The 23776-nt window shown below is 45.7% G+C and overlaps 2 protein-coding genes across 5 annotated transcripts; both read left to right on the top strand.

Moving 5' to 3' along the window:
* The first annotated feature begins 1925 nt into the window (after positions 1 to 1925).
* TMEM139 (transmembrane protein 139) lies at positions 1926 to 4396 on the top strand. Of its 2 annotated transcripts, none has more exons than XM_058724002.1 (3): positions 1926 to 2093; positions 3068 to 3317; positions 3538 to 4396. In XM_058724002.1, the coding sequence occupies exons 2-3, from the start codon at positions 3085 to 3087 to the stop codon at positions 3926 to 3928; spliced, it is 624 nt and encodes a 207-aa protein (XP_058579985.1). In that variant the 5' UTR covers positions 1926 to 2093; positions 3068 to 3084; the 3' UTR covers positions 3929 to 4396. The 2 variants fall into 2 exon arrangements, with proteins under 2 accessions (XP_058579985.1, XP_058579986.1); XM_058724003.1 differs by lacking the exon at positions 1926 to 2093 and adding an exon at positions 2691 to 2815.
* Positions 4397 to 5417: 1021 nt separating this feature from the next.
* On the top strand, positions 5418 to 23736 carry CASP2 (caspase 2). Of its 3 annotated transcripts, XM_058723992.1 has the most exons (11): positions 5418 to 5585; positions 8931 to 9081; positions 9363 to 9530; positions 9681 to 9762; positions 10318 to 10412; positions 10695 to 10871; positions 17388 to 17516; positions 17670 to 17760; positions 20978 to 21124; positions 21301 to 21410; positions 21555 to 23736. In XM_058723992.1, exons 1-11 carry the CDS (start codon positions 5512 to 5514, stop codon positions 21684 to 21686), a joined length of 1356 nt encoding a protein of 451 aa, XP_058579975.1. In that variant the 5' UTR covers positions 5418 to 5511; the 3' UTR covers positions 21687 to 23736. The 3 variants fall into 3 exon arrangements, with proteins under 3 accessions (XP_058579975.1, XP_058579976.1, XP_058579977.1); XM_058723993.1 differs by lacking the exon at positions 10695 to 10871; XM_058723994.1 differs by lacking the exons at positions 20978 to 21124; positions 21301 to 21410; positions 21555 to 23736 and adding an exon at positions 17846 to 17925.
* The last annotated feature ends 40 nt before the right edge of the window (positions 23737 to 23776 follow it).

Below are 23776 nucleotides of genomic sequence, written 5' to 3'. Positions count from 1 at the left end.
GAGCCTCATGCACAAAGATCTCATTCTCCCAACTGCAAAGCCTGTAAAAGCCTGAACTGTAGACATTCAGTCTCCCCCTTTGACTCTCTTGCCTCTCAGCCTACGCTCCCTGCCATGTCCCTGTCCAGGGACTCACTCCTTAACAAAGCCCTCTTACTTATCACACATACCAATGACTCTTGGCCAATTTCCTTCTATTAATATATTAACTGCAGATGCAAATCCTTCTGATCACATACTTTCCTTTTATGGGACCAACAGTATGGAAATTGGTGTAAACAAAACAACAACCAGCTCCCCCCCACTCTCCATTCCCACTTCCTGTAGAGACACAGCTCATTTAGACTAGCACAGCCTTCCCATTACATCTTCTCCCTCCCTCTATCTGTGGGAGAGTCATCATTGATAGCCCACCATTGTACACACCTGCACTCCACTCCAGGCCCCTCGTCCTCATCTTCATCCTTCTTCCCTCCTCTCTCTCTCTCTCTCTCTCTTTCTCTCCCTCTCCCTCTCTCTCTCACTCTCACACACACATACACACACTCCATACACCCTCTGATGCAGCAGCCCTGGCTATGCCCCACAACTGTCCGTGGGATTAGATTTGTGCCCCACTATCTCCTACTTCTTTCAGTTTGTCCAAAGGCCCAGAACCCAGCCTCCTCTGTCCTGCTCTGTTTCTCAAGAAAAAAGTATGCCTCCATCCTCTCTACACCTCCCAACACCTGCCTCACCTTGACTTATTGTCAGGGTTCCCCTTAAAAGACCGGGTCCTTGGGGCTCCTGGGTGGCTCAGTCAGTTAAGTGTTCAACTTTGGCTCAGGTCATGATCTCACTCACGGCTTGTGAGTTTGAACCATGCATTGGACTCTGTGCTGACAGCTCAGAGCCTGGAGCCTGCTTCAGATTCTGTGTCCCCCCCCCCTCCCCTTTCCCTGCTCATGCTCTGTCTCTGTCTCTCTCAAAAATAAATAAGCATTAACAACAAATAAAAAAAAGAGTGGGTCCTGGATCTCCAATGGGTGGTGAGGCCAGGCAAAATGGTAGCCTTCTAATGAGAGCATTCGACTTTGTTTAGTGAGCACCTAACATGTGTCAGAAACCAATGTCAGTTGCAGGGATTCAGAAAGTATTGAAACTAATCACTCACTTTGAAAAGCTCACAGTGGGAGCACCTGGGTGGCTCAGTTGGTTAAGCATCAGACCCTTGGTTTTGCCTCAGGTGATGATCTTGAGGTTTCATGAGTTCAAGCCTAGCCTTGGGCTCTGCGCTGACAGCCTGCTTGGGATTCTCTCTCTCTCCCTCTCTCTCTTCTCCTCCCCTACTTGTGCTGTCTCTGTCTCTCTCAAAATAAATAAATAAACTTAAAAATTTTTAAAGAAAAGCTTACAGTGGAAGAAAGGTATGTAAACAGAAAATTACTAAATAAACAGCTAAAGGCTTAAACAGGGGTAGGAAGGAATGCTCTAGATACACTGTGGAGGCAGCCTCCACAGTAGGCATCACCCTGGATGTGGCTTTTGAAGAATCAAGAGTCAAGTGGGCCAAGAAGCATACACCAAAATGTCTTACAGGCCTGCAGAAAACAAGTTCACAGAAACGGTACTTTGGCAGCAGCTGAAGCAGGACACGCCATCCCATGCCCACAGCAAACCATGCAAAGCACTATGTGATCTAGAGAGATTAAATAAATTGTGGCCTCCGCTCCTAGGCATTAAATACATTACCTAAATATAAGACAAACTATTCAGAATACAGTGTGCTTTGAGCAGAGGTGGAAACTGAATATAACTCTGGTCCTAAGTACAAAGATCACTGAGGTGGGGGTGGGGGTGACAGGAGCACTCTCATTAAGGCACGGGTACGGGGTGGGTGGAGTAAAAACCAAAAAAGAAAAAAAAAAATCAAGGTGGGGCAATAGCAGGTCAAGTGGAAGCAGAAAGAGGAGGAAGCCTACGCCAGGAACTGAGGGATTGGAACAGAAAAGTGGGTGGAGCCAGTGGGCTCCACCCCCGCCTCCTCCGGCTTGGCTACAACCTACTTTCTGCGGAGTCGTTCCAGACAGGTGAGAGAGGAACTTCTAAGACCGGTGAGAAGGGTAGGGGGGGGGTTGGGTTCAAGAAGGGGGATTGGAGTTAGGGTTAAAGAAGGGGGTCTGGGCCCTACCTAGAGTCTTTGGCTTCTTGATAGCAGAGTTCAGGGAATTCCTGATGGGTTGGTTTTGGGGTGCTGCTAACCAGGTGTTGCTGCTTCTCCCCACCAGCCTCCCAGTCCTTGTGGTAACTTCAGACAGGAAGTTTGAAATCTGAGCTTACGGAGTTAAGGCCCATAGAGGATGGGGTACCCTGGCAGGTGCGGAGTATAGAGAGATCAGGAGTTATCTGGGCCTCCAGTTATCCGGGCTCCATCTGGGCCTCCAATAGATGGAGGCCTTTGTAAGAGGCCCTCTCATATAGTTGTGTCCCTGTGGCTTTGTCGGGTCCATGTACATTTTCTCCATCCAACCAGAGCACGGGCTGAGTAGAGGAAATGGGAAGATGGAGTCAGACAGGGTAATGGTGCTCCTTCCCAACTTCTCTCCCCAACAGGGTCTAAGTGGGGAGACGGGGAGGTAGGGTGGAGGTCCAGTGCAGAGCAATTATAGAGAAAAGGCAGGGTTTGCCTCATTACCTGGATTCCACAGATGCTGGTGAGCACCAAAGCCCCAGGCAGGGCCAGCCAGGACTGGGTCTTGGATGGTGTAGAAAGATAGAGCTGGAAGGGACACTGCAAGGAAGAAGGAAGAAGGAAGGAAGGCAGGGCCATTACACAGTAAGTTGCATGAAAGATCCTGGGTTTATTTCCTGGCTACTCCACACGGACTGATACCCTGGCACTCTGATTGATCCTAGAGAGAATTACAAAGCTGAAGGGAACCCTGAAGGTCATATATTTTGGCCATTTATTTGATTGGAGACTGAAGAACCTGAGACCCAAAGTTGTCTGATAGGGTTACTGCAGAATCTGACCTGGCCGGGACGCCAGTTGCTAGTTTAGACACAATACCTGTGTGTCTTTTTGCAGGAGCCTGGGGAGGGGCCATGGTGCCAAGACAGTTTTGGGGGAGACTGGAGAAGCCGCTTCTCTTCCTGTGCTGCGCCTCCTTCCTCCTGGGGCTGGCTTTGCTGGGCATACAGCCAGACATCGCCCCTGTTGCTTATTTCTTTCTCACCTTGGGTGGCTTCTTCTTGTTTGCCTGCCTCCTGGCCTGTATTCTGGAATGGGGGTTCCGATCAATGCAGACCGAGAATTCGGGGGCCTCAAGCAATGCACGGTGAGTTAAGGGGCGGGCAGAATTCTAGGAATACACGATGGCCCCTTTTTCCTGGTGTCCCTCTAGTCTCTCAGGCATATAGCTCTGCTTCCCTGTTACTAGTATCAATGAGGGGGTGGGGGGTGGGGTTAGTGGAAGGTTCTTTTGTCAGTAGAAGACAGTAAACCGGAAAAGGACTCCACACAGGAGGCCGCCAGTGATTTTATTTCTCCTCCCTCAGCGACAACGAAGCCTTTGAGGTGCCAACCTATGAAGAGGCTGTGGTGTTGGAATCACAGTGCCGCCCCCAAGAGCTGGGTCAACCACCCCCCTACAGCAGTGTTGTAATCCCCCCAGTACTTGAGGAAGGACAGCCTGGCCATCCAGAGGGGCCCGAAAGAGCTAGACTGGAAAGGCGAGTGGGCTCAGAGGGATCTGTGACCTCAGGAAACCCTGGAAGAGCTCCAATCAGCCTTCGGCTTCGGGGACCCCGAGCTGTATCCACTGCTCCTGATCTGCAGATCTTGGGGATGCCCCCCAAACTGGAGCCTCTTACCCCACCCCCCGACTATGATGTCAGCTTTGGTCAACCTGATGATGTTTTCTTTGAAAACAACCGGACACCCCCCTAAAAGACTATGCCAGGATATATCCTCTCTGCGCCAGACTCATTCATTCATTTGACCAACATTTCCCAGTGCCTGCCACGTATCAAGAACTCTGTTTCCACGTGGGGAACTTAACAACACAGAGGGGAGTCAGGCTATCCTAAGCCTCTCCCAGCTGAGATGTACATAGCACTGTTGGAGTCTTCGAGTAACATTCAGTGACCTACCCCATATCCGATATTTCCAGAGTTAGACGAGTATGAGAGGAGTGACCCAGAGAATCTGGAGAAGGAAGAAAAGAAACATCTGAGTGACAGCTATGTTGCTTCTGTTCTGGGTGCTTCATCTCTATTAGCACAAGGAGACTTTCCCAGCCTTGTGAGGTATTACTGCCCTCATTTGAAAAATAAGGATCCCAAGGGTCAGAGGAGTTTGATAATTTGCACAGGGGCACACTGCTAGTAAATAGCATAAAAATGTTTACTCTTCTGATCCCAAAGCCTACTGTATTTTCAATACAAGGTCATCCACAAATCTCTCAATCTCTATCTTGAGCAACTGCTGGAGACAGGTGGGAGCCTTCCTAGGGACAGAGCGGTGGACTAGTTGTGTCTGCGGGCAGTGTGGGCTGATTGTGACCAGGAGTGTGCCCTCTCTCCTAGATGAGCAAAGCTAATCAAAGCCGTGATAGCCCCTGCTCCAGGTAAGGGGCAATTTCTGCCCTGGGGCTAAAGAGCAGTCTCCAGGGCAGGGTCCCCACCCCACTGGGAAACTGGAGTAAACTGCCCCGGGGGAGGGACTTCCGATTTTAAGACGAGTGGACAAGGATCAGAAAGGATAAGACAGGGGCTTGCCAGGGGTGGCGGAGTACCTGAGGGTCACTCTTGAATCACCTGCTATGAAGCGCTGGAGCCACATGCACGGTGACTAACCGCTTAAGCCTCACCCCTGCACTCGGACCGCAGCATTTTACCCCCACCCCCACCCCCGGGTCCTGCTCGCTAAGATCCCAACAGAACACTGGATTTTCTGGAATCGTGCTTCGGCTGTAATGTAGGTTTTAGCCACTGGGAGCTGCTCGGCCATCGCTGACCCACCTTCCTCAGGGGTGCGCTCCCCACTTAGGCTTTCATCCACTGTGTGGCTGTGTAACGCCTAGTGCCCTCTATCTCCTCCTTATCCTGGTCCCAACAGTTCAACTTCAATAAAGCATAAAGTCCGGCCAAACCCGTCTCAGTAACGTTGCAAAAGGCGGGTGAGACAGGGTGGGAGGCGCCGGAGAGGCATCAGCGATTTCCGCGGGAACCGACGACCAATCGGATTCCCGCGTAGGACGGGGTGTTTCCTCGCCTTCCCCGGCCCCTTCCCTTTCCGCCAAGAGCGCTCTCTCACCCCATTGGACGGCGCTTCTAGCGCGAGGGCTCTGTGCCTGCGCGCGCACTGGCGACGGCAGAGGCGGGGCAGCTCTCGCGTGGGGGTGGAGCTAGAAGAAGCAGCGCGCAGGCGCAATGTGCGCCGGCGGACGGGGGGAGGGACGCTGAGGGCGTGAGGGTTTTCCGTTTGTTTGGATTGTGGGCGGTACGCGCACAGCCCGGGAAAAGCGGTAAATGGCGGCGCCGAGCGCGGCCTCCCGGCCCTGTCTGCACCGAAAGGAGGTAATGGCCGCTGACAGAGGGCGCAGGTGAGTGAGGGAGGGTCGCACAGGTCCTTAGTTGGGCCCAGGGAAAGGAATACGGATCATGGCCCTGGCGCCTCTGGAAGCAGCCGTGTCCACCCGTGCAGCCAAGGGTGGGAGGCCAGGCGAGTCCCCGAGGGGCGCGCGAGCGGCGGGCTTCCTCTCGGCCCTGTCCCTCTTCTGACTGCCCCAGCCTGCTTTGACCAACCCCAGGGGTCTCTGGACATGAGGAGCTCTCCGGTACTGCCGAATCTCGGCTTCTCTTAAAGATTCTCCATCCTTTCTTTCCCTCTACTCCTGTATGAGGAACTTTGCCCCCTTAAAAGCGGATGACATCTGCAGACCTCGCAGTTCTCCCTGATGTGTATTTGATTTGGATTGACTGTATCATGACACGTATTGCTTTGGGTACAGTGATCAGGTTTTCAAAGCAGTCGACACGGGCTTTAGGGGTTGAGTACTTTGAAAGGACGAGGTGGTTCCGAGACTCCCAGTGTGTCTCCTCCTCTGCCCCAGTTATATCATTTCATGGCAGGCATCACCCTGGATAACATTGTAATGCCTCGTGGTCCAGACCCAGGAGATTAACTTCGGGCTTGCGAGCCAGAACCTGCAGAAAAACATAGAATCCAGACTTAGGAATTCCTTTTGTGTCCTTTTCTCCTTTTCCTCCTCCCCTTCCATCTGTGGCCTGGAGTTCTAGATGATTATGATTACTTTGGGAAAGTCCACAATTGAGACTTTGGCCTAAAGTGGAATGCAGAAAGCAGCAGGTGTGTGGAGAATGGATAATGCTTCTGATTAAACCTAATGAGTTACTGATTGACAGTTTAAGTCTAGAACTTGAAAGAGTTAAGAATTGTGAGTCAGTGAATTGTGAGTATGGGTGAGATTGAATAGGGAGAGGCTCTTTGAGGGAGTTCCTAATGGAATGTCAACATTCAAGGGCAGGCTACAGATCTTGTGAAGGAACAGGAACAGTTGGCGGAGGGAGGGACTGGAGAGAAAGTATCAGGGAAACCAAGGGAGGAGAAAGTTTGAAATGCTGCTGGTAAACTAAGGGAAGAAACTTGAGGAAACCTGCTTCACCAATGATAGGTATCTTAAGGAAATACCCAGCATCTCCAGCTGTGATGTTGTCTTGCAGTTGGCCTGATAACATTTATTTTTACCAGAGTTTCATATACGCCATCATTGTTACTGGCTTGGTGTTTTCTAAGGTGATTCTTTTATATATATATTTTTTAGATGTCTATTTATTCACTCATTAATTAATTTATTATTTAAGAGAGAACAAGCACGAGCAGGGGAGAGGGGCAGAGGGAGAGAGAGCATCTCAAGCAGGCTCCACGCTCAGCACAAAGCCCCGTGCAGGGCTTGATCCCATGACCCTGGGATCATGACCCAACCCAAAATCAAGAGTCAAGACACTCAACTGAGTCATTCAGTCACCCTAAAGATTTTTTTATTTTAATTTTTTTAAAGTTTATTTATTTCAAGAGAGACAGCACAGGAAGGGCAGAGAGAGAATCCCACGCAGGCTCCACACTGCCGGCTGAGCCGGACACGGGGCTCAATTCCACAGCTGACTCTGAGATCATGACCTGGGCCAATATCAAGAGTCAGACACTTAACCAACTGAGCCATCCAGGTGCCCCACTTTTTTTTTTTTTTTACTAATCTCTGCACCCAACGTGGGGCTCAAACTCACAAACCCGGGATCAAGAGTTGCTCACTCTGCCGACTGAGCCAGCCAGGCGCCCCTAAGGTGATTTCTTAAATAAGGTTTTTGATTTCTCCAGATCTATTGTAGCAGGTTTCTACTGAAGGTTTGGGATCATGGGAGTATTTCTAATAAACAGAAACCCGAAGTTTAAATGGAGTTTCAAACATCACTGTCCCAAACCCTAAACTTAACCGAAGTTGGCTGCTTCCAATCTTGGGAATGTTTTGCTGACCACTTCCTCTGCCTTAAGGTCCACATGCCATCCTCCTCTTGGGTCTCTCAGCTCTTCCAGGACTCTGCTTTTCCTTCCTCTATGTATGTCTAACCTGGAGTTAAGCCAAGTGCATCCTATAAATGTATGGTATTTAACTGATTCTAAGATGCAAATTCCTCATCCCCCCTCCCCCACATTTTAATATCTTTGAATCAGTATGCATCTTTAAATAGGCTTTAAAGTTATAAACTGAAGCTGTTACCTCATCCCTTTCCCGCCGTCAGACCCTTACTGTTGTCATCTTCTTGGGAACTAAGCAGGCTGGTGAGCTCTGGGTTTATGTAAACTAGGCACAGAGATGATATATATTGGAAATGGGAATTTTAAAATTCATAAACAGAAGCTGGTCTCTTTCCAAACCAATAGCAAAACCAAGAATCCTTGAAATAGACATCTCTATTAAATTACCAAAAGAATTTAGCCTTTATGTTTTAACTCTTTAAAGTGATCTCAAGTTATGTTGATTCTGTTTGTCGTCTGTATTTACTGTGACTTTCTGTCATACTTTCTACTTACCCAGTTCTTATTTCTAGCATCATTTTGTCACAGGAACTTAAGTTTTAAAAACCATAGGTATAAGTGGGATAGAGAGTACGTGCGTGTGTGTACACCTATCTCATTTATTTCATGTTAAAGCCAGTGATTGGCTTGAACTTTTGCCGTTGTATTAAATTATTTTATTCCTCACCCGGGATCATTTTAAACATATCATTTATAGCAGCCTAGATAAATAATGCAAAAGGTTTTCTGGAATAATCTTTTAATTTTTTTTTTAAATTTTTTTAATGTCTTTATTTTTGAGAGAGAGGGACAGAGCACGAGTGGGGGAGGGGCAGAGAGAGAGACAGACAGACACACAGAGTGGGGAAGCAGGCTCCAGGCTCAAAGCTGTCAGCCCAGAACCCGATGCGGGGCTCCAACCCACAAACCGCGAGATCATGACCTGAGCCACCAAAGTCGGACACTTAACCAACTGAGCCACCCAGGCCCCCTGGAATAATCTCTTAATTGAAATTGGTGTGTCAGAGGAATATTTCTTCTCATAAATATATTTGTGCTTCTGTGTGTATCATTTTTTCAAGATAGGTATTTTCCTCCCCTAGACAGACTAATTCATCTCAGAGGATGGTCTCAGTTGAACATACTCCATAAAAAATTATACGTCATTTCTTTATGACCAGTGTGTTACTGCTGAATACTGCTTTGATTTTAACCAGATTCAATAAAATATGCTTAATATTGGTTATTGCAGTCCCATCCTTTGTGTTCTGTCTACCCACAACTGTTCCACTCTACTCTTCTGTGCCAAATCTTGTACCTGACAGCCTTTCCCTCTGCCTTAAATCTGTAGGATACTGGGAGTGTGTGGCATGCATCCTGACCATCAGGAAGCACTAAAAAAGAACCGAGTGGTACTGGCCAAACAACTTTTGCTGAGTGAACTGTTAGAACACCTCCTAGAGAAGGACATCATCACCTTGGAAATGAGGGAGCACATTCAGGTATTTGGAAGTGAAAGAGAAACGCCAAATAAATAAATTGGTCGTGGGAGTATGACAAAGGATGTAGAGCTTTACTAAGGAAATGAAAATGCCCTTCTACCCTAAAGCCTTAAACAGAAAAGACATATAATTTAAAAATAATAGGAAAGACTTCCCCCCATACATGTATTTTTCCTGTAAAAGGATTCTTGAGATTACTAGGAGGGTCATCTGGAGAGAGAAAATTATAGCTGGATAAGTAAATATGATTTCATGTTGTTGTTTTTTTTTTTTTATCTTAGGCCAAAGTGGGCAGTTTCAGCCAAAATGTGGAACTTCTCAACTTGCTGCCCAAGAGGGGTCCCCAGGCTTTTAACGCCTTCTGTGTGGCCCTGAGGGAGACCAAGCAGGGTCATCTGGAGGATCTGTTGCTCACTACCCTCTCTGATCTTCAGCATGCAATCCCACCGGTATGGAGCCCTAGACATGTGGTGTGTTGAGAAGGATTCGTTTGGTAGGAAAGGAATTTTTGAGATGGGGCTGGGGAGACTAGATGATGGTTTTATTCAGACAGGATCATCTCCTTAAGACCTGGTATGATGGGTCCTGGTTTCTTACAGTTGAGCTGTGACAATGACTGGAGTCTCCCCTTCCCGATGTGTGAGTCCTGTCCCCCTCACAAGCAACTCCGCCTGTCTCCAGGTGAGAATCGATGGCATAACACGTCCCACAGATTGACTTGTTTCTTGACTGGTATCTGACTTTGCCCTAGCACGATTCCTATTTATATTCATACTGGGAACAGTTTCCTCAGTGAATTTGTTAGGGACTAGCAGGAAAGTTTAGATGGGGTATTGGTTGGGCCTGCTTCCTTCCATCACAGATGATTTTTCCACAGTATTTAACCCTTAGCTCAGGTATAGGTAGGAAATTCCTACCCGAGTGGCCTGGCTCCTTAAAGCCGCTACTTTAGAATGAGCAAAGACTACATTTTGGGCCACTAGCCTGCTGACTGAGTAGCCTATTGATTAGAACAAGGCTTTTATCAGATACCCCATTCAGTACGGTATGTGGGAGGGTAATCCAGCAGTGAGCAAAAGCACATAGGGTCTCTGCCCTCCTGGATTTGACAGTTTTGGGGAGTGAGCAGAACCACTAATTATTAAAACCCCAGTTCAACAGGGTGCCTTAAGTTACAATGAAGTACTAGGATTGACACAGATTGTATACTAGTGTTTTTGGCTCTCTGTGCCACAGATGCTGTGGAACACTCCCTAGACAATGGAGATGGTCCTCCCTGCCTTCAGGTGAAGCCTTGCACTCCCGAATTTTATCAAACACACTACCAGCTGGTGAGTCATGCAGAATGCAAGAGGAAGAGTTGGGAAATGGGAGACCCTTCCTGGGCATCTGAACTTAGATTGCGTATATATCTCCTTCCTGCTTTATTAGTCAGAAAGGCATTACTGATTGGTTATCTTCTCGGGGCATTTCTCTGTATTGATCTGGTGGGGTTAACAAAAATAGGATGGCTTTGTTTTCTTGAAATGTGTCGGATTTTTTAGTTGGGGAGACATAGTTTGTGTCCATAAGCAGCTCTAATTGGCCTCCCCCACACCCCCATCCCGCCCCAGGCCTATAGGTTGCAGTCTCGGCCTCGTGGCTTGGCACTGGTGCTGAGCAATGTACACTTCACTGGAGAGAAAGACCTGGAATTTCGCTCTGGAGGGGATGTGGACCACAGCACTCTGGTCACCCTTTTCAAGCTCTTAGGCTACAAAGTCCATGTTCTACTTGACCAGACTGCACAGGTACATCTAATGTGTGCATTGGAGGGCTGGGCAACACTTTGGGGCCAGGAACATTCACTGCTCTTCTACCTGCTGGATAGATGTTACTCAGGTGTTACTCAAATTATGGTGGGTTTTTTGTTTTTTTTTTTTTTTTTTTTTTTTTAATGTTTATTTTTGAGAGAGAGGGAGACGCAGAATCCAAAGCAGGCTCCAGGCTCTGAGCTGTCAGCACAGAACCCAGTGCAGGTCTCAAACTCACGAGCCGTGAGATCGTGACCTGAGCCAAAGTCGGACACTTAACTGACTGAGCCACCCAGGTGCCCCTCAAGTTCTATTTTCCTTTGTACCTTTTTACTCATTCTGTTCTGTGTCTTGCCTTGCAAGCTAGTTAAAAAAAAAAAAAAAGAGAGAATTCAGGCCAGCCAGCAGCTCCAGTGTTAAGCTTAGGGTCACTGTGCTCTCCTGAGCAATACTAGTCCCAGTTTGGGTTCTTACTCTTCCATGTTCAGAAACTTGGTTCGCAGTCACTCAGGATGTAAGGAGACACTGAGATTCTCCCAGCCAATCAGGAAAGATACTTCTAAGCCATGATGACACAGGACATTTACTTCTTGGTTGATATTGTTGCTTACAAGTCCAGTTATTGTTGAAAAGATTACTTTGGCAGATAAAATTCTTGCAAGTGAAAGTTTGCTAGAACTGTCCTTGGCAGTTTCCATGAATTAACATGGAAAAATTCCTTACCTTTACCAGTTGTGTGACCACAAGACAGATCTTAGAGTGGATTACTTCCGGACTAGATTCCTACAAATCGCAAGCATTTTCATTGTGTGCTATTCCCTGTTTCCCTGTTAACCCCAATTACTGAGCCGTACTGCTGACTTAGTTACCTTTAGGTTTTTCTCTTCTGGAATTGATGATAGCCTATTGGTAAATAGATATTAATTTTCATTTTTTTTCCCATTTCCATCCTTTTGCTCTTTTTAAGTTTTTATTTTAATTCCAGTTAGTTAACATACAGTGTTATGTTAGTTGCATGTATACAATATAGTAATTCAATACTTCATACATCACCCTGTGCTCATCATGACAAGTGCACTCCTTAATCCCCATCACCTATTTAACCCATCTCTCCACCCCTAATTCTTCATTTTGATTCCAGAATAATAGTACTTTCTCAAATTTGCTTTTGGGAACATCAGTGGTAAAATCAAAGTTTCTAGGAAATTCACTTTGACTTGTTGAGATAGGAAATCTTTGTTTTGTCTTCAGCATTGTCTGTGGTCTTCATTTCTGTTTCTCAGCTATCTTCAATGAGAATGATTGTATACATGCTGTACTTTTGGTAAGGCCAATTTCAACAGTAGATACCTTAGTGTTGTTATTTACCTGCTCTTTTCACCACCTTTGCAATAATAGCCCATACAGAGAAGTAAACCCATCCATGCTTCAAAGCCATGGCTGGAACAGCTTCTGTAGTAATCAAGTAATATTCAAGTAGGTTATATGCTCGGGGCACCTAGCTGGCTCAGTCAGTAGAGGCTGTGACTCTTGATCAAGTAGGTTATATGCTTTCCTAAGAGGTCTACTGAGCGTGAGGGGAATGAGGGTAGGACATCAGCCGTAATTCCTACCAAGAGACCACTTAGAAGGCCACTTAACAAAATGAATGTTTATTTATGTTTCTCTAGAGCTTTTGGTCTAGCCTTTTTTTTTTCTTTTTTAAATATTCTGAGAGAGAGCACATGCACATGTAGGGGAGGAGCAGAGGGGAGAGAAAGAATCCCAAGCAGGCTCCATGCTGTTCAGCACAGAGCCCAAGGAGGGGTTCGAACTCATGAACCATGAGATCATGACCTGAGCCAAAATCAAGGGTCAGATGCTTAACCGACTGAGCCATCCAGGTGCCCCTCTAGCCATTCCTTTTACTAGGAAGTTATTATGTCATAGTTTTCCAAATTGTATGCAGTTGATAAGGGATTTTATATGCTTGATAATTAAAAATACAGTGCTGGGGTGCCTGGGTGACTCAGTTAAGCATCTGACTTTGGCTCAGGCCATGATCTCATGGTTTGTGAGTTTGAGCCCCACGTCAGGCTCTGCTGTCAGCACTGAGCCTACTTCTGATCCTCTGTCTCCCCCTGTCTCTACCCCTCCCCAGCTTGTTCTTTGTCTCTCAAAATAAAATAAAATAAAATAAATAAATACATACATACATACATACATACATACATACATACATACATACAGTCCTGAGTCACCAAGTCAGCTATATACTACTGTTTTTCAGAGGCATTCAGCAGATTTGGTGTACCCATGAACCCACTTCACAAATACCATTCCCATTTATGCTAAAACTGATGTAGATTCAAGTACCTATTAGATTCTAATTCTCTGGTTACATTGTCCTAGGGGCTCCTGGCTGGCTCAGTTGGGAAAGCATATGATTCTTGATCTTGGTGTTGTAAGTTCAAGCCCCATGTTGGGCATAGAACTTACTTTAAAAATTAATCAGAGGCACGTGGGTGGCTCAGTTGGTTAAGCATCCTACTCTTGATCTCAGTTCGTGTCTTGATCACAGGGTTGTGAGTTCAAGCCCCACGGTGGGCTCCACACTGGCCATGGAGCCGACTTTTAAAAAAATAAAAATAAATAAATATTAATTTTGAACACTTTACAATGGCTGAGGCGGAACTATGTTTGCTTCTATAAATTTACTAGAAATTTTTTTTAATGTGATTCTTGAGTTCACAGGACCTCAGATGAGGTAGTCTTGACATCAGCAAAAAAAGAAGTACTTCCCTTATATTCTTAAGGACCAAGCAAGAGTAGACAAGTCTTCTACAGTAGTTAAGATAAAGAAACCATCCCCTCAGTAGATGTGGTCAGAAAGATAAATGGATTGTGTGAGACTTGAGCTGGCCTTGAAAGATAGAAGCCCCTGAAGCACAGAGGAGTGGGGGAGGGGTCCTAGGCAGGGAGAATAGCCTATAGATAGAAATGTGTCTGTGATGTTAGGGAAATAATGGGTAAAGCAAATGTGCCATGGCAAAAAAGTGCCAAAAATAAGATTGGAGATAAAGGGACTAGAATCCCAGGCCCTTGAACTTCCTTGTTTTACAAAACCGTTAGTAATTTTTTTAACAGAAAGGTGATACATTCACAGTGATGATTCAGGCTACCATTGGGAAGAGTGAAGTAGAGACCAGTGGCAGGGAATCCAGTTTGGAGTTAATATACTGGGAGTACAAGATGTTGGGATCCTGGACAGAATAGTAGACCAAGAGGGAAAGAATGTGTGTGGAAAATAGCCTAATGGCATGACTGTACTGTTAGTGCTCGGTGGTTAAATGACTGCATATAGAAAAAGATAGAAAAATTAAGTAAGGATTTGAGGGTCTCAGAGAAATCAGGACCAAACATTTGGGCATTACTTGTGCGGGAGAAATACTTTAAGTGATAAGAATATGAAATCTTTGAGAAGGAGGTTAGAGTCAGAAGACCAAAAGGCATAGAACTAAACCTTGGGGGATAGCCCTCCTTGTAGCCTGGTCCTTAGCTCTGGAGACTCAGAAACAGGAGGACATTGCACAGTCAGTTTCCAACAGTGACCAGTCAATCAAACTCTCAGTACAGTTAAAACCAGGTAGTTACAGTGGTTGTGATAATTTGGTTCTTTGGGCATCTGCAGAGAATATTTTATTCCTGGTAGGACTTCTCAAGAGACTCAACTCTTTTCTCATGTAATTATTTGGCAAGCAAAGAGAACCAAAAAAAATTAAGATCTTTTTTTCTCCCTATTATACCTTTTTGACTTTAGAAATAATTGCATTTAAAAATTTGAAATAGTATAGTCTTAGAGAATCCTCTCCACTACATGGTGCTGGACAGTACACTGGTATTCTCACTGCTCGTGGAGATTTTCAGTTTTCCTCCTGGTCATCAAAGTCTTCTGTCACTGCACCTCCCATGAGGCTACTAGTTCTAGAATTAGTTATCGTATATTAGGAAATGAGATACGTTTTATTTTTATTTATTTTTTTAATTTTTTTTTAATGTTTATTTATTTCTGAGACAGAGAGAGACAGAGCATGAATGGGGGAAGGGCAGAAAGAGAGGGAGACACAGAATCAGAAGCAGGTTCCAGACTCTGAACTGTCAGCACAGAGTCTGACGCGGGGCTCGAACTCACAAACTGTGAGATCATGACCTGAGCCAAAGTCGGTCGCTCAACCAACTGAGCCACCCAGGCACCCCAAGGAAATGAGATACATTTTAAAGTGGCAGATTTCCTTTTCCCATGTGGTATTTATTTTTTAAAAATTTTTTGTAACGTTTTATTTATTTTTAAGACAGAGACAGAGCATGAGTGGGTATGGGGCAGAGAGAGAGGGAGACAGAATCTGAAGCAGACTCCAGGCTCTGAGCTGTCAGCACAGAGCCCGACACGGGGCTCGAACTCACGAGTTGTGAGATCATGACCTGAGCCAAAGTCAGACGCTCAACCGACCGAGTCACCCAGGCACCCCACCCCCCGCTATGTGGTATTGATTTTTAACTTACATTTGGGTCACAGACTGCTTTGAAAATGTAAGGACATGCTATGGCTCATTCCTGGAAAATGCAGCTAGCCGTAAAGTTTTGCGTATCATTTCAGAGGGTTTATAGGTTATTCTCTTGTGTCCCCCAACCTCTGGTTAAGAACTCTGCTATTTTTAGAAGTACTGTAATTTTATCAGGAATAAATCTAGAGATCCTATTTTAAGCTTTGCTGCTTTCAGAAAATTTTACCCAAATGATATAACCCCCATTTATCCATTTAGTACTATTAAATTCAATTACTAAGTGTGTGTTTTTACTTTGGGCTCTGTTGTCCACTATTTACTGACCTAATAGTCTCACTTAAGTTCAAAATGCTCTTGAGTAGGTGCCAAACATACATTTTTACAGCCTTCTTCCAGCAAAATGAACTTCAGCTACTCTATGTTACAATTCTATTATGGTCGACTCAAGAAGAACATTCATACTCATGTATCCTCTTAAGATTATATATTCTAGAAATAAAGGAATTTTGGATATCTTTTTATTACCGTAAGATTTCCAATATTATGATTGGCTTCTCTTTGCCCAGAAAATGAACATACTTTTCAATAAAGCCAAGTTCTTCATATCCAGTTTAAGTTGCAGCCTTTCAAGGCTTTTGTATAATTGTGTCCATTATCTGCAAACGGAAGTATTCTGAACAAATAGATTAGTAGTTCTCAAACTTTAGCATGTCAGAATCACCTGGAGTTTGCTAGGACCCAAGACTTTGCCTTTCTTACAACTTTCCAGAACTTGTAAGAAATATATTATACAAGTGTGCTTTTTATTGGGGGCTGTACATGGTAACTAATGTGCCTAGATAGCATATTCATTTTCATTATATTAAAATTCATAGTCAAAATGAACTTGCTTTCTCCCTGCTCATCTCAAATAGGAGGGACCATTCAGACTTCTCTAGTTGTAGAGGGAGACCTAGATTTAATAGTTTAAATTGGATTATTAAACTATTTTGTATAGCTTGCCATTGGATGGGCCAAGTGTTTAAGGTAGAGTGATACTCACATGTGGCAACCTGGTGCATGACAAATAAGGTTCTTAAGTTGGACTACAAGGTTGACCAGTAGTAGGTTTCTTTGAGAAAATGACATCGCTACTCTTTGTAAGATATGCACATTATAATAATGGCAGATCTTTGCAGTAGGTGCCAGTTGTAATTCTAAATCCTTTCTATGCAGTATCTCATTTAATCTTTATACAAACTTGGAAAAAATTTACTCTTAATTACCCTCTTACAAAATGAGTATTAGAGCTTTGAGGGGCGAAATAATTGATTCTAATTTATGAACTCAGGGATCAAAGCTAGGTCTGTCTGATCCTGTAGCCCATGTATGTAGCCATGGCCCTGTGCTTAATTATCTTTACAGCACACTCTTCCCTGAAGTGAGCATTTTGTACAGATATCGTCATTGTTCTGGGAACTTAAAATCTCAGACAGAAAATAGCATAAAAGTGCTAGTATTCTCTATTGTCATGATCCCGTTAGCCCTTAGTGAGAACAGCTTATTTCCTTATGGCTGGGTAAATATTTGATTCACTCATAACTCACCTGGTGGTCCTCCTTGTGTCATTTTTATACAAGGGCATTTGCTAGAAGATTTGGTTGATGACTGGGGAGTGGATAAAGTTAACTATTTCATGATTAGCTTCATTAGTAACTTGCTTTAGTCCAGGAGTTCTTAACGTATCTCAGTGAGTCTGAATTTTGTGAAATTATATTCAGAATTCTGTGTCTGAAGTCATGCATTTTTGTGATGAGTCCATAGCTTTTTTTTAGCCTCTCATAGGGTCTCTGACATCTGTTATCGTTGGCCACATAATATATAGAACGCATCAGGTCTTCTAATAGCTCAGGGGTTCAGACACCAAAGAAAGATGACATTGGCGCAGACTACAGTGAACGACACTAACCAAAAGGTATTTTTCCTGCAGGAAATGCAAGAGAAACTTCAGAATTTTGCCCAGTTACCTGCCCACCGTGTCACTGACTCCTGCATAGTAGCGCTCCTCTCTCATGGCGTGGAGGGAGGCATCTACGGTGTGGATGGCAAACTGCTTCAGGTGTGTGTCATCTCGTGTCCGACAGCTGTCCGAGCTTGGTGACTTCCCCTCCTGCCTACCCATCTCTCCTGTAATGGCTGCTGTGGCCAATACAGGACTCAGGAGGCCCTGCAGGCTACTTAACCTCCCTTCTCTTTCTTTCCTTTCTGGCAGCTTCAAGAGGTTTTTCGGCTCTTTGACAACGCTAGTTGCCCAAACCTACAGAACAAGCCGAAAATGTTCTTCATCCAGGCCTGCCGTGGAGGTGAGTGCTCTGGCAGACCAGCACCCGGGTGGTGGCTCCTGGGCAGCCTCCCACCAGCTCTCACTTTCCTGTTTGCTCCTCTCAGGTGCTATCGGATCCCTTGGGCACCTCCTTCTGTTCACTGCTGCCACCGCCTCTCTTGCTCTGTAAGTGTCTCCCGATGCATGGGGTGTGCTGGGACTTGGGCAGCCCATGGCTCTCAGGTTGGTCAGCTCTCTGTGCACCACCATACCCTCTTCTCAAGACTCTTTCTCAGTGCCTTGCCTTCCTTCGTGAGAACTCTGTCACCTCTGCACTATTAACTCTGCTGCGCTTTCTTTTGTTACTCACTGCAGTTGAGGCACTTCTGTCTGTCTCTTCTGTCTCTCTTCCACTTCCTCTTTTCCTTCCTGCATCCCTCTTCCCCTCTCGTCTTTTCACCTGCGCTCCATCGTTGCCTCTTCGTCATCCTTGTACCGGGCAGGGTTGCAGTGCAGAAGCCCCAGGTCGGGCTTTGTCTCTTACTTGTCCCTGAGACACTTCTGTCCCTCTTCTTTCTCGCCTGCAGCCAGGACTCCAGGACTAGGCTCCGAAGACATGCGGGCATACTCTTCATCCTGGAGGGCAACTCTAACTTTGGAGTCACATTTTGACTTTACCACTGACCAGTTCTGTCAAGTTAGAGAGGTTACTTGATGTCTCTCCACCTTAGTTTCCTGCATACAAAATGTAGATAATGATCAGACCTACTTCATAAGGTTGTTGTGATCATTGAACAGAATCATACACTTGAAGGGCTTACTTAGCACAGGACCTGGCTCATAGTAAATCCACAGAAAATGCCAGCCATGACCATTATTACATGGTTAGTGCCCTCAAGGGGCTTATAGTTTGGCTTAAAGGTCACTTTGTCCTAACATACAAATAATTTTTTTTATCTGTTGTGTATTCAACAGATGTAAATGGTTAATACTGTTAATAATGTCATAATATCACCAAAGGAGATAATTTTATTAAGGTTCTACAACGTGACTACACTAGGCACTGTCACAAAGGCAAAAGAAAATGTGTGGGCTCTCTAACTGCTCCTCTTTAAAAAAAAAGAAGAAAAAATGTGGTGTCTCTCTAGCCTACCGATGACTAGAAAGAGAAAGCAAATGTACGTGAAGTAGCTTGAGAATAATTCAGAGGCCTCAAGCAAGGGTGAAATTAGTGAGATGCAAACCATATGTGTGAAGGAGTAAGCAGTAGAGAATAGATCGTTTTAAGTTGGCTTAGTTTGAACACATTTGGTAGAGACTTAATTTAGTAAGGCTTAATTTGGACCCAAAATGATAAAATCTGCATAGGTGTGGAGTAGTAAATAGGGGCTTCCAGACGAAACAGGAATACAAGACCACAAGCACACCAGGACTAAAAGGACAGCCCCCACTCTTCCCCAGATGTTGTGCTGGGCTGGAAGTCTGCCTGGATCTGATTTAGAGACTGGGTATCTATGTGGGTGTGTAGTAAGATAAGGTAGGCCGCTGATGATGAATCTTTAGTCAAACAGATTTTGGACTTCAGCAGATCATTGTGTGGAGCTGTTGGTAGCTTAAATAATGTGATGAATTCTTTTCCAGGACGATTACCGTGCTAGGGAACTGCACTGAGGAAAGAGTACGTGAGGACAGGAACTTAGTGTCTGTTCAGCTGGATGCCCAGCCCCAGAGCACTGCCTGATATATGGTAGTACTTAATAAATATTGAATGAAGGGATGAAAATTAATCTCCTTAAAAAAATAGCAATAATACAGAAAACAGATGGGATATTGTGTTATTGGAAGAAGCAATAACACTTATTGATTAATAGATCTGAGACACCAAGGGAGGAAAGAAGCTTCTTTTTTCTTGAGGGAACACATTTAGCTTGGCCTATTTCCTTTAGGAGGTATTACTGGCAAACTGAAATGAAGACACTCGTGATCATTTTCTCCTCCTATATTCAGAGATCTGTGTACAGGATCAGAGCTGGATAGGGAGAAATTGCTCTTTCTTAGGGTAATCCAAACCTTCTCTCTCAGAGTAAATCCTTCAAGAGATGACCTTTGAAGATTTGAGCTCACCTGTCTTCTCCTGTACTTAGTTCGTGTAATTGATGTCTGTGAAATTACTCTCCCTTCCCCGGTTGACCGGCTCCCAAAGTGGAATGTGAGCTCCGTAAGGGCAGGAGACTCTCCTTCACTACATCCCTAGGGCTTAATGCAAAGCAGTACCTGGCACATGGCAGTTGTTCGATAACTGTTTGTTGGATCAGTGAATTTTGGTCATTTCACCATAGTTCTTCAAGCTTCACTTGCCTTTTAGCCTCTTGAGTGTTGCATGGAACAGAAAGTACTGGAAAGGAGCATACTCTCTTAGCTTAAGTGTGTTGAGCTGGGTGTCCTCGCTCTCTGTCTCTACTACTGACCTCACCCCACCCTCCTCCAAAATAAAAGTGCAACATCCAAATAAGACTATGTCTGGGCACAGATGAGGCCTGCATCAGGAGGTTGGATATACTCAGGGTATGTTGAGGAACTGCTAAAATTGAATAATGGTGTTCTTTTTCAATTATCTAGAAGAAAATAGTCAAATTACTGCAATTTTAAGTTTTTCCTCCTATAAATTTCTCTCAGATCTTCGATGCCTGCTACAATTTGGCTTATGAAATTAAAAATACCAAAATACCTTGGAAACTGAGCATGTTCAGTTTCATAACATAGATTTGAGGTGGTTTTTACATAGCCTACATGTAATCATATTGATTTATTAACTTGTTTTTTTGATACAAAGCTGCATTATCAATATTTGTGTTTTGCAATAAAAAGCACTGTGACTGGCAGGTACATTGCTAATTGAACAAGTAAATCATGGGCATATGATTTTTAGTTCTGTTTACAAGGAGTATTTGATCAGCGCTCTGTGACTTACACAGCACGGATGGAGCTCAGACCCTGGACCTTGCACATGTGCAGGTGCTTGAGCGTGGTGCCGGGCCTCTGGGTGCTCCCCCGAGGAATGGACGCGTGCTGGGGCAGGGATGGGAGTAATGGTTTTGTGGTTTTGTTTTTTAATTTCAGCAGCCAGAAGTCGGAGGCAACAGCTGGAAATGGCTCTTCCCAGTCAAGGCCATAGGGAACTCTGGCTTGCCTGTGGCAGGCCCCAGAGCAATGGGAGGAAATAACATGTTTGTCCATCCTGTCTGCCGTTGCTACAGATGAAACAGATCGTGGGGTTGACCAGCAAGACGGAAAGAACAGCGCGGGGTCCTCTGAGTGCGAGGAGAGCGATGACAGCAAGGAGTTGCTGAAGACCCGACTGCCCACGCGCTCGGACATGATCTGCGGCTATGCCTGCCTCAGAGGTATCCTGAGCCCCCAGCCACAGTCCAAGGCTGCACCCTCTTAGACGTGCTCTTTCGCGTGCTGGGCTCTCTGACTGGGGAGGGTGCAGGGTACCACGGGAGTCTACTTTGGGACACCCAGCTGCGTGAGGTATCCCGCGACCTCCACAGTGTGGTTAATACCATCCCGGTTGCAGGCACCGCTGCCATGCGGAACACCAAGCGGGGCTCCTGGTACATTGAGGCCCTCACTCAAGTGTTCTCTGAGAGGGCTTGTGACACGCACGTGGCCGACATGCTTGTTACGGTGAGTAGCCTCTTTGCGGTGTTCCGCCTTCCTCCTCGTCCTCCCTTGCATCATCCTTCATAGCCTCCCTACCCTTCTTCTTGTGCCGGGACCGTGCAAACCCCAGATTCTCAGACTCTTGACTACTGGTTCCTGTCTTTCCAGGTGAACGCACTTATCAAGGAGCGTGAAGGCTATGCCCCCGGCACAGAGTTCCACCGGTGCAAGGAGATGTCTGAGTACTGTAGCACCCTGTGCCGGCACCTCTACCTGTTCCCGGGACACCCTCCCACGTGAGGCCATCCTTGTCAGCCCGGAGGCACGGAGGCCACCAGGCCTTTTCTCCTCGGACGCATGGTTTCTTTTCCCCCTCAGGGATTGGGAATCTCCCAGGCTTGTGGCACACCACGCCCCTCATCGGCTCCTCCCTGTCTTCTAGCGCCAGGGACCATAGGCCAGCGGTCTTGCTGAAGCTCCCTTCCTGTAGAGCGGGCTCTGGCTGGCCTGGCTGCCCGGAGTGTCTGGCTACTGTAGAGGCGCCTGGCGGATGATGTTGTGAACACAGGGTCTTGATGGGGAGAGGGCACGTGGGTTGCCTCGCTGCTGGTGTTTGGTTCCCGCCCTCAGGGCTTTTACAGACAGCACTTTGGTAATTGCTTTTATTAGTTGTTTTTATTAGTTAAGATGTTTCAGAGGCCATCTCCTGTCTTGTCTTTCTTTCATATCCCAACCCCGTTTCTCTCCGCCTGAGAGTTTGGAAGGTGTCCTGATTCAACAGAGGCATTTTTCATTTAGCCTCAAGAGGGCAGGCGGGACTAAACGCACACTGTGCCACTGCGTGTGTGATTGTGACCTGTGCGCCCCTTGCGGCACCACGGGGCCACCCAGTGGAAGGCCCGTGTTCTCCACTGTTGGCTCCTTGAGGCTCAAGGAACCCAGCCTCTTGGCAGAGGCTACAGCTTGGATGCCGTGTACCTAGAACTCGTTGAACTTTGCCCAGGGAGATTCCAAAGATCTTTTAATCGGTTATTCTCTCTCTCTCAGCTTTTTTACTGAAATGAGCCTCGGGGAGAGTGTTAGCAGAGGCAGATAAGAGTGGTATGCTTCCTCATACTCCATAACCTGTCCCCTTATCAACTTTTTCTTCCTCTGAAATGTCCCTTTTAAAAAGCGTCCTAGTTGTTATCTCCCTACTTCCTGTTTCTCCCCTTTTCTCCTCTCTTCCTTTCATGGCTGCCACCAAATCTGTCTAAAATACTACTTAATTGGACCATTTGGCTGCTCAAAGATGTCATGTAGTTTGTTCCTGCTTTCTGTTTCAGTATCAAATCCCCTTTTGATTTTATATGGCCTGTTTCCCCTTGCCATATGTCTCCATTTTAGAGAGACTGTTGTTACATGCGTTGTTTATCACGTGTGCCATATGAAGCTTCCCTGTTCTTCAAGGCCTCTTCTTGTACTTCCATTCTTGCCCCCTCCAATCTAATCTCTATATGGCAGATTTTGGTTTGGGGTCTTTATAAATCTGATCAGGTCACTCTCCTGCTCGAATTTCTGTTACACCTCAAGTAATGTCCAAACTCCTAACCTTGGCCTGCAGGGCTCCTACTCCCCCACCCCCCCCCCCACCCCCCGCTTGGACCTCACAAAATGCTGATTTCCCTCTAAGTGACAGCCCAGCCCCTTCCTCAGTTTCTCAAACATTCTGAGCTCTTTCCCTGCCCTGGACCATCGCAGACACTCTTCTGGGGTCTCCTGAGCTCCACTCCTCTCAAGTCGTGGCCTAAATGCCACCTTCCCAAGACCTTTCTATCTCTAAATAATCTTCCATGTTTCCTTATTACTGTATCCTGTTTAATCCCCTCGTTGCACTTAGCACAATTTATAATTACGTGTTTGCTTGCTTCACTTCATTTCTGTCTCCCCAACTAGGTCATAAGCTCCCTGAGGGTGGAAACCTTGTCTCTTTTGTTTTCCAGTATGTACCCAGTGCCTGGCACAGGATAGGTCTTCAATAAATGTTTTGGGACAAAATTTCCCTTTAAAATATACACAAGTTTAGTATTTATACTCTAGATTTTTCCATGTGTTTTGTTCACTGATACTGTTGGCTCTTGAAGACAGATGCCCTCTATCTCCTGTGGTACCTGGCACAGTGCCCAGCCTGTAGTAGTTCAGGTGCTCAATAAATACCTGTTCGGTGAGCCAGGTGGTTTGGAGACTTGTTGCAGAGTTCTACCCTTGGGTCGAAATATGGAAGTATTCGGGTGATAGAACCTTTCCACTTCCCACTGCCGGGATTTTATATGCCTTCAGGTGCCAAATAAACGCTCATATTTATTACTGATTTATGCCCGACATCTCTGTTTCCACAGATAATCTTCTAA

The sequence above is a fragment of the Neofelis nebulosa genome, chromosome 4 (genome assembly GCF_028018385.1).
Source record: "Neofelis nebulosa isolate mNeoNeb1 chromosome 4, mNeoNeb1.pri, whole genome shotgun sequence".
Classification (NCBI taxonomy): domain Eukaryota; kingdom Metazoa; phylum Chordata; class Mammalia; order Carnivora; family Felidae; genus Neofelis; species Neofelis nebulosa.
Note: the sequence above shows the minus strand (reverse complement) of the source record. Positions and strands in the feature narration are given on the sequence as shown.